We start from the raw sequence: 10,820 nt of genomic DNA, 5'->3' as shown, positions 1-10,820 counted from the left end.
AGGCAGACAGATGCGCAAAGGCAGTCTCACAGTCCAAACAGGGCCAATGGACTAGCTGGGAAAACCTGGAGCATCGTAAGCTCACATGGAAGGATCTTTGGGAGATGGAAGGAAGCCAAATCAGCTTCATCATCAGAGCCACCTATGATGTTCTCCCCACGCCCAAGAACCTAAACCAGTGGTTTGGAGAAGATCCTTCTTGTGTGCTTTGCCAAACCCCCGCAACACTGAGGCACATCCTCACCGGCTGCAAAACCAGTTTGTCCCAAGGGCGCTACACCTGGAGACACAACCAGGTCCTAAGACAACTGGCAATCACCCTGGAAGGAAGGAGAACTACCAACAATGCCCTCCCTCCCCCAATGCCTAGACACTCAAACACCACTTCTTTTGTAAGAGCAGGACAGCTCCCAGCAAAGCCATCTGCAAGAGTGGAGGCAACCCTCCTGGACACTGCCCGGGATTGGAGAATGCAGGTTGACTTGGACCAGAAACTAATCTTTCCGCCTGAGATAATTACAACTAACCTCAGGCCGGACCTGGTCTTGTGGTCAACCTCCCAGAAGTCTGTATTCATTGTGGAACTAACTGTACCATGGGAGGCTGCAGTTGGTGAAGCATATGAACGTAAACGACTGAAGTACTCCGACATAGCAGCCGAGGCAGAACAACGCGGCTGGCGTGCCCAGGTGCTTCCGGTGGAGGTTGGTTCTAGAGGATTTGTTGCCATGTCCACAACCAAGCTTCTTAAGGGGATGGGAGTGCGAGGACAGGCATTCCGACAAGCTGTCAAAACACTGTCAGAGGCTGCCGAACGAAGCAGCAGATGGCTATGGATTAAGAGAAAGGACCCCAATTGGGCTGCAAAATGACCATCGAGGGGTAAAAGCAGAGGGGGGCAAACGTGGGACGCCAGGTGTTGCCGTTGAGCCCTTCGGAGGTGTCGTGGGCCTGTCAACGAAACACCAATGAAGGAGGGTGCCCACCTGAAGACCCCAGTGAAGCTTTTACCACTACCCCATTCAAAAAAGTGCTGATTATCTAAGGGATTGTAATATCTAGTCCTATAAGCTCAACTGATTAATCATTAGCTGTGCTTTTTGAAGCCAGGAACACTGCTTATCTAATGTACAGAGCCCCCCTGAGGTAAACTGAGAAAAGATCCAAAATCTGTACTCTCATTTTATAAATCTGTACTCTGTTTAGAAATCTGTACTCAGTTTAGAAATGAGTATTCTCTGTTTACTCTCAATTTAGAAATCTGTTTTCTGGGCAGCCGGGTAGCGCAGCGGACTAAGCGTCTGTCTACCACCACAGAGCCAGTGGGATCGAATCCGGCTGTGGTGCCTCCGGCTTGGCCAACCGTCCACACTGACACAATTGGCAGTGTTAGCGGGTGGGAAGCCGGCGTGGGTTGGTCCTGGTCGTTGTAAACAGCAACTCCTACAGTTCGGTCGTGGCGCCTGCACAGCAAGGGAAGGAACTGGGAGAGGTAGTGTGACCTTCCACACGTTACACTCTCCCAGTGAGAGTCCGCGCTGCCAGGTGAAAAGAAGCGGTGGGCTGGCTACACATGTGTCGGAGGGTAGAGTGTGCAACGACCAGGAAGGGGAGTGGGAATTGGCATAACGACTAACATAATACAAAAAAAAAGTTTACAAATATGTACTCTGTTTAGAAATCTGTAGGCCTATTCAGTTTAGAAAGCTGTGCTCAGTTTAGAAATCAACTCTGTTTAGAAATATGTACTCTCAGTTTAGAAATCTGTACTCTGTTTAGAAATCTGTACTCAGTTTAGAAATCTGTATTTCGTTTAGCAATCTACTCTCAGTTTAGAATGTACTCTGTTTAGAAATCTATGCTCTCAGTTTAGAAATGTGCCCACGCAAATCGTTGGGCATGGTCTACAAATTCCGAAGACATGGTTTATAAACCATGCACACAGATTAGATCTGTTTGGATCCCAGGGCTTCTTACTAATGTACTGCCCAGCTTGTAAAAGGTGTGAGGTAGGGAAATAGTTCATAAAACATGTGCTACACCCACCAATACTGCAAACCAAACAAATGTAACAAATGTTCCACAGATTCAAGGACATCATATGATCATGTGGTGTCCCTCAAGGTTTGGTCCCGGGCCAATTATTTTGTATATTAATGATATATGTGAAGTGTCAAACATATTGCAATCTGAGTAAAATGTGTGGGTGATATGTTGGATGAAAAATTGACATGGAAGCCTCACATAATGTACATAAAAAAGAAGGTAGCCAAGAGTGTTTTTGTTTTGAACAAGGCAAAGAATGTGCTTGATTACAATTCTATGCAAATGTTATATTGTTCACTCATCCTACCATATTTGAGTTACTGTGTGGAAGTGTGGGGTAACACGTATGAAACTAACATAAAGCCATTATTTATATTACAGAAGAGAGCAGTAAGAATAGTTCACAAAGTAGATTCAAGAGAACATACCAATGAATTATTTATTAAATCCAGACTGAAGTTAGCTGAAATACAGACTTTATTAGTTTTGTTTAGAGCAAAATTAGTATTCCCAGCAAATACTGTATACAGAGGTTGTTTGTTCCCTGTCCAGATGACGGCAGAAGGAAATTAAATTTTAAGCACGAATTTGCACGAACCACCTTAAAACAAAGGTGCACCTCAGTTATAGGTATCAATCTATGGAACTCTTTGCAGAATGATGTAAAGAGTTCTACTAATATATTTCACTTCAAAAAGTGATTAATACGCTGGTGTGATACATGTTTACTTGATTTTTGGTTTAATTTTTATATTTAGTATTTTGATATAGCGCTCCCTGGAGGAAAATGCACCAGCATCCGCTGTCATCACTTCTCTATGTTTCAATCGACAAAGGCAGACTATAGGCTATAATGGATATCAGTCACTTAACCAGCCTTGATAAAAAAATTATAACAATAGAAAAATACCAAATTTTGTTGAGCCTCAGCTGATTAGGTCCACATCCTATAATCCTACCTTTGATGAATAGTTGTGGTTCCCGTCTCGGTTCAGGTTAGAACAGTTAGACATGCCTGTCAACACCAGTGCTCTGCTCCGTTGACTCGCTCTGTATCATGACCATCTACCTGGGTGCATGTAGGCTAATTGGTAGGGCTGTCCCACAAGTTTTGAAGTCCACGTTAGCTCTAATTTTGTTTTTAACAAAAGAATAATACAAATAAACAATTTAATTTGAGCTGAAAACAAATAAGACCCCTTCTCTGTCTGTAACAATCCGCCCTTCCTGCCTGGCCTGTCTTTTCTGCCAGGCCTTGGACTTCCTCTCACTCTGTTCCCCCTCCTCTTCCATGGACATTGATTCCCCCACTCATTCTGCCTCTCTGTGTTCTCTCTGTTCTCCGTCTGTTCTCCCTCTTTCCTCTGCTCTCCCTCCTCTCCTCTCTCTTCTTTGCTCGCTCTCTTTCCTCTGCTCTCTCTCGCTCTCTCCCATTCATGCTCCCGTTAGTTTAGTCTTTTCTTGTATTGTGTTTCTCTTGTCTTGGTCTAGTCTTGTATTATGTTCCTCTTGTCTTGGTCTGTCTTCTTGTATTATGTTTATCTTGTCTTGGTCTAGTCTTGTATTATGTTTCTCTTGTCTTGGTCTAGTATTATGTTTATCTTGTCTTGGTCTAGTCTTCTTGTATTATGTTTCTCTTGTCTTGGTCTAGTCTTCTTGTATTATGTTCCTCTTGTCTTGGTCTAGTATTCTTGTATTATGTTCCTCTTGTCTTGGTCCAGTCTTCTTGTATTATGTTTCTCTTGTCTTGGTCTAGTCTTATATTATGTTTCTCTTGTCTTGGTCTAGTCTTCTTGTATTATGTTGCTCTCGTCTTGGTCTAGTCTTCTTGTATTATGTTGCTCTCGTCTTGGTCTAGTCTTCTTGTATTATGTTGCTCTTGTCTTGGTCTAATCTTCTTGTATTATGTTTCTCTTGTCTTGGTCTAGTCTTGTATTATGTTGCTCTTGTCTTGGTCTAGTCTTCTTGTATTATGTTTCTCTTGTCTTGGTCTAGTCTTCTTGTATTATGTTTCTCTTGTCTTGGTCTAGTCTTCTTGTATTATGTTCCTCTTGTCTTGGTCTAGTCTTCTTGTATTATGTTGCTCTTGTCTTGGTCTAGTCTTCTTGTATTACGTTTCTCTTGTCTTGGTCTAGTCTTCTTGTATTATGTTTCTCTTGTCTTGGTCTAGTCTTCTTGTATTATGTTCCTCTTGTCTTGGTCTAGTCTTCTTGTATTATGTTTCTCTTGTCTTGGTCCAGTCTTGTAATATGTTTCTCTTGTCTTGGTCTAGTCTTCTTGTAATATGTTCCTCTTGTCTTGGTCCAGTCTTCTTGTATTACGTTTCTCTTGTCTTGGTCTAATCTTCTTGTATTATGTTTCTCTTGTCTTGGTCTAGTCTTCTTGTATTATGTTTCTCTTGTCTTGGTCTAGTCTTCTTGTATTATGTTGCTCTTGTCTTGGTCTAGTCTTCTTGTATTATGTTTCTCTTGTCTTGGTCTAGTCTTCTTGTATTATGTTGCTCTTGTCTTGGTCTAGTCTTCTTGTATTATGTTTCTCTTGTCTTGGTCTAGTCTTCTTGTATTATGTTTCTCTTGTCTTGGTCTAGTCTTCTTGTATTATGTTTATCTTGTCTTGGTCCAGTCTTGTATTATGTTGCTCTTGTCTTGGTCTAGTCTTCTTGTATTATGTTTCTCTTGTCTTGGTCTAGTCTTCTTGTATTATGTTGCTCTTGTCTTGGTCTAGTCTTCTTGTATTATGTTGCTCTTGTCTTGGTCTAGTCTTCTTGTATTATGTTTCTCTTGTCTTGGTCTAGTCTTCTTGTATTATGTTTCTCTTGTCTTGGTCTAGTCTTCTTGTATTATGTTTCTCTTGTCTTGGTTTAGTCTTCTTGTATTATGTTTCTCTTGTCTTGGTCTAGTCTTCTTGTATTATGTTTCTCTTGTCTTGGTCTAGTCTTCTTGTTTTACGTTTCTCTTGTCTTGGTCTAGTCTTCTTGTATTATGTTTCTCTCGTCTTGGTCTTTTAGCTGAGTCCAGAACAAACTCCGTGTCGGTCAATTATTTTGCGACAATGACCTCGTAGCTATACATTATCCCTTACTTAGTTTCCTATAGTTTCTAGTTCAAGCCTTTAGTTAGTATTTTTTCAAACTGAACTGCATTTTTGTTGAAATTACCTTTATTAAACAGTCTTGGAATCTTCATCTGCCTCCTTCGTCCTACACCTGGATCCTACACCCCCACCCTTGTGACACTGTCAGATATCCGCCGTGACAACGGACACTATCAGTAGGTCATCATAAGAGGGACAGATGGAGGAATCTGGTGTGTGAGACAAGTCTTTATGCCTCCTCTTCCTTCTAGAATGCTGCTGTTTACTGAGCCAACTATGGAACAGCCAAAAACACCTTCTTGAACAGAACATTCTGGAACGTTGACATGATTATCAACACATGAAAGCTCTCATTCCAATAAGGGCAGAACTGACTTTTGGTTGTAATTCTACAAAAGCATGAACATGGCCTGAAAGAAAACAATATGATTTATACAATATTGAACAATATGAAATATCGTTTTGAGAATGTGATATTTTCATTCAACCATCTCAGGTGATGCAGTGTGTCACCCATTTCCCTTTACTTTCATTCACAGTGTAGCTAGTGACAATGCCATTCTGATAACATTACGATATGTATCATGATTTTTTTAATGACATCAACAAAAGTACATTTCCTTCGAGGACATAGTTTGAAATACAAAATGACCTATTATGGTGAACAAGTACACATGCAGAGTCATGCAGATATCATGAGGATCATAAACAGTATGTCATTATTGTTGATAAAAACACAGAAGCCTTAAAGGAACACACCAACATTATGTCATTATTGTTGATAAAGACACAGAAGCCTTAACTCATTGGATGCCGACAACGTTTATATACTGTACGTGTTTGTCCGACAACCGTTGAACACGCCAACCATGTACATATATATACGTTATTTGATCGTTATTTCTTTTATTCAATATTTCTATTCATTACAGGCCCACTGTAATGGCCAAGACAAGGCTTCATCCACATTGCAGCCGGCTTGTAGGAGGCATGGCCTAACAGCGTTCGAGACAGGGGAGGGTAGAATTGGACGATACGAAATTGGGATGGGAGAAAAATAGAAAATGGGAGAAAAAGTAGATACAAAAAAAATATATATATATATATATCCGATTGAGCTTAGTTCTTATTTATCTATTTATTCACTGCCATTTGCAGCGTTTGTGTAGTGCTTTTATTTATATTAGGATATCACGATGCCTTGTTGAATCATGACTATAAATGTAAAACAAAATTGTCGTATTTATTATTAATATAACTTAAATCCAAGGATGTCTGTAGAAACTATGTGAACGCAATCACCAATGATTGACAATTGAAGCCCTTAATAACATCTGCTGTGCGACTCTTATCTATGACTGTTTTTCCGCATTCTTAAATCCTGTCCTTAGCTAAGATTGAATCCCAAATAAGAAACAGTTTGTGAATGCCAAAATTAGCCCGACAACTTCGTAAGTGGAATTAAGAAGAAATGTCTTTGTTACTTTTTCGTAAGTGCATTACTGAATGAGGTCCAATGTTACTTACCCTTAGCTGCCAGAGTTGTACCCTTCCTGCTAACTTGTAAAGTAAAAGTGTTAGCTAAATTACTAAATGTAAATGTAACATTATTTGTATAGCACCTTTCATGTAAGAATTGCAGACCAAAGTGTTTCCCAGCGGTAGAATACATAGAATGAGCATAACATAGACAATGCAGATAGTAAGAAAAGGATCAAAGCAATGCATGTAGTAACAATACTTATGGTTAATGAATTAACAGAATATAATTACACGTGTGGACTAGATTAGCCACTTCTTCACAACTAAGCCAGATGTGGAATAATGAAATACCTGTCTATTTCAGCATAATATAGATAAATCATTGTCAAAACAAATATTGAGTCACTCATACATATATTTATATTAGAAATATATATATATATTTACTATTTGTATAGTAACTTATTATAGTGTGAATATCTATTAATAATGTACAGTGTGTCAACAGTCACTCTCTAGTCTTCGTATAACTCAGGTCATGGCACACACAAAAATACACTACCCCCATGACATTCAAAACACATTTATTGATAATCTGGTACAAATCTGTTAATTAAGAATGATTCATGTGGAATATTGTTGATTCTTAACTTTAGTTCAACAATAGAGACAGAATGTAGACAGATTGATCAAACAGACACAGGCTGAGGTCAAAACAAGGGAAACACGATATTTTAAGGATGGTTATGGACTGGTAGAGTGGCCCCTCTTAGTACATTAATCTGTTGATTTGATCTTAGTAAACTAATTATTAGTGATTAGTTGATTAGTAGTTTTCTTTCCATGCTGAATTATTTATTTCCTGAATAAATTATAAGCATATCTCTGGTAAACTCGGTTTTAAAGAAGTTCTTCTAAGCTCTAGATTTAAATACATCCTTCTAAGGCCTTGATTTTAAATGGGCCCTTCGAAGATTTAAATATATCCTTCTAAACTCTAGATTTAAAGAAGTCCTTCTAAGCTCTAAATTGAAAGAAGTCCTTCTAAACTCTAGATTTAATTATTATTATATAATGATTCATGCTAGGTTAGTTTAACTAAGAACACACTCTTATATAACCAGGCTTTAAGAGTCAGATAGTCGTAACAGTGTTTATTATTAAGAGTCCTAACAGTGTTTATTATTAATTAACGTCATAAACGAACTACCAGATGTATTTTCTAGTTCAGCGCATTTCATAACTGTATGGGCTTTGTTTATACATGTACAGTGACGAGTGAATCTACCGTTGGTTGTTAAAAACGCGAAACATAATAATCAGTCAGCAGCGCTCCACTGCTACCGCAGCCCAACACAAGTGCGTTGGAACAGCAGCCCAACACAAGTGCGTTGGTACACAAGTTGGTTGCCCGCGCTTGCTCCTTGGATTTCATTTGGGACGGCTGCGCTTGCCTGCGCGTGGGGGCGCGGCCAATCACAGAAAAGCCGAACACAAGTTGGTTGCCTTTAATATTCACGCAGCCTGGTTAAATAAGAAAGTTGAACTAAGAACACATTATTCTATCCAGTAGTAACACAGGGAGGAAGGGGTGGAGCTGCCCAGTACAACCAATCTGATACTGTTGACCCCTGGAGCAGTTGGAGGGTAGTGTGCACATTGCACATACTGTACCATGGTTGCTAGACCACCCAGGTGGGTGGTTGCTAGGTTACCATGGTTGTTAGGCCACCCAGGTGGGTGGTTGCTAGGTCACCATGGTTGCTAGGTCGCCCAGGTGGGTGGTTGCTAGGCTACCCAGGGGTCTGATAGCCAGCAGAATCACTGTCATCCGAGTTCTTCATTGGACCAGGCTCTGGCAGAACCACCAATGATGCATCAGCCTGAACATCCTCCTCGTCTGATTGGACCAGAGGACTGTCGCTTCCCTCGCTGGCCATCTCTTCTTCCTCCCGCACCGCTGCTGTATCCTGGTTGGCTGGTGGGGAGTCTGGGGGTGGGGCTTGGGTGGTAGAGACTCTCAGAGAGTCAGAAGACCAAGAGTCTGGATCAGGACCTGAAGAGACAGAAAGAGAGTGAGAGTGAGAGAGAGTGAGAGAGTGAGAGAGTGAGAGAGTGAGAGAGAGAGAGAGGAGAGAGAGGAGAGAGAGGAGAGAGAAAGAACCATGGATCAGATTAAATTGTGGTTATAGTGAAAATGGTTCATCTGGACATCCTTAGATGTGGGCGGGGCGTACCTGAGGTGAGTGATGATGCGTTGCTGATGTCATCTCCAGTAGAGTTGAGGAAGTCATCCAGAGCTTCCAGGTCAGAAACGTCAGTCACCATCACCTGATCTAAAGCAGCCACACACACTGTTGGCCCTACACACACACAGAGTATTTATGAGTCTCTTGCGAGGAAACACACATACATAGTATCACAGTATTCATCACACACACAGTATTTATGAGTCTCTTGCGAGGAAACACACACATACATAGTATCACACACACACACATACATAGTATCACACACACACACACACACACACACACACACACACACACACACACACACACACACACACACACACACACACACACACACACACACACACACACACACACACACACACACACACACACACACACACACACACACACACACACACACACACACACACACACACACACACACACACACACACACACACACACACACACACACACACACACACACACACACACACACTTTATTTATCCCCACATAAGCTCCAACCAGTAGCTGGTAACCAGTGGAGCTGAGTGAGGATGGTGTGTGATGTTGAACTGGTAACCAGTGGAGCTGAGTGAGGACAGATATAACTGAGTGAAAAGAAAATATTTTGGAAGAATATTCATTTTCACAGTATTTATTCTGCCTACCAAAGAGATGGGGAGATGGGACCTAATTGGCTAGACCTAACCTGACCTGCCAGGTGATCTGTTACACAGAACCACATGGGAAGTCATCCTTTGACACATTTTAGAATATGGAGCAACACTGGCTCAGGAGATGAAACACTCATCTGGTAATCGGAAGGTCCCTGGTTAGATTACGGCTCCTCCCAGGCAGTGTGACAAAGTGTCCTTGAGCAAGACACTTAAAACTGCTGCATAACTTGGAGCCTGACAAGATGAATTATTGTGTGATCTTGTGATCTCGCGAAGACAGATGCCGTGCAAGGTTATTGTAGACTGGTTGCCTGCTAGTCGTAAAGTTGATGTTAGTTGATGTCTCCGGCGGTCTCGTAGTGGTGACCGGAGTGCTGGACGTCCCGCGATGATGTCGGGGAGGTTGCGACCCTCTCTGCGCCGCCCCCCATCTCCCTGTCTCCGGCTGTCTCGGAGCGATGACCGGAGTGTTGAACGTCCCGTGATTAAGACGGGGAGGACGCGACCCTCTTTGCATCGCCCCTGTGCCTCAAATAGATTCGCTATCAGCTCTATCTTTAATCTCTCAAAATGTTCAGTTGCTATCGCTATCAGCTCTATCTTTAATTTTTCAAAATGTTCAGTTGCTATTGCATGCACTTATCTGTGTTTCACTACACACATGAGTGCATGCTTACCAACTGTTAGTCTGCAACACTACTATCACCGACATCTAAGAAGGGAGATCCCCCCTTGAATGGCCCTTCTAAGGTTTCTCTCCTCCACACTGCCTGTGGAGCATTTTTTCCCTATTGTTAGGTTTTAGTGAGTTTTTCCTTACCTTCGCGTGGGGTATGTCTGGGAGTGCTTGCATTCTATTATTTATTTGCATTTATTTTAAATTTGTTGGACCTTATGGTGTTCTTGTTTTGTTCTTGACTTATTGTTATGTTTCTTCTTGACTTGTTTAAAGAAGACGTGTCCGGCCCATGGGGACATTAACGTGTGTTGTCGGGCCTTACAAATACATTTGATTTGATTTGAGTTTACCTGTGAGCTGCAGGTAGCCAGTCGACAGGTATTTCTCCATGTCCTGGTTGATGTTAGTTTACCTGTGAGCTGCAGGTAGCCAGTCGACAGGTATTTCTCCATGTCCTGGTTGATGTTAGTTCACCTGTGAGCTGCAGGTAGCCAGTCGACAGGTATTTCTCCATGTCCTGGTTGAAAGCCTCTTCGTAGGTTTTCTGTCGTTCCTTCAGTTTTTGCTGCGTGGCCTGTTCCAGCTCAGCCACCTTCTGGGCATGC

The 10,820-nt window shown here is 41.6% G+C and overlaps 1 protein-coding gene across 2 annotated transcripts in view; it reads right to left on the bottom strand.

The window, feature by feature from the left end:
• Positions 1-7,222: 7,222 nt before the first annotated feature.
• Positions 7,223-10,820, bottom strand: part of dtnbp1a (dystrobrevin binding protein 1a) — a 32,508-nt gene continuing 28,910 nt past the window's right edge. For both annotated transcript variants that reach the window (XM_084337042.1, XM_084337043.1), the window contains exons 8-10: positions 10,690-10,820; positions 8,859-8,984; positions 7,223-8,677 (exon numbers count right to left, since the gene is read on the bottom strand). The exon at positions 10,690-10,820 is cut by the window's right edge and continues 16 nt beyond it. In XM_084337042.1, coding sequence (XP_084193168.1) covers positions 8,415-8,677; positions 8,859-8,984; positions 10,690-10,820 — 520 coding nt within the window. In that variant the 3' untranslated portion in view covers positions 7,223-8,414. The remainder of the gene's footprint in view (positions 8,678-8,858; positions 8,985-10,689) is intronic.

Source organism: Notolepis coatsorum (assembly GCF_963971535.1).
Source record: "Notolepis coatsorum genome assembly, chromosome: 19".
Taxonomy (NCBI): domain Eukaryota; kingdom Metazoa; phylum Chordata; class Actinopteri; order Aulopiformes; family Paralepididae; genus Notolepis; species Notolepis coatsorum.
This window is presented reverse-complemented; position numbering and strand designations above follow the sequence as displayed.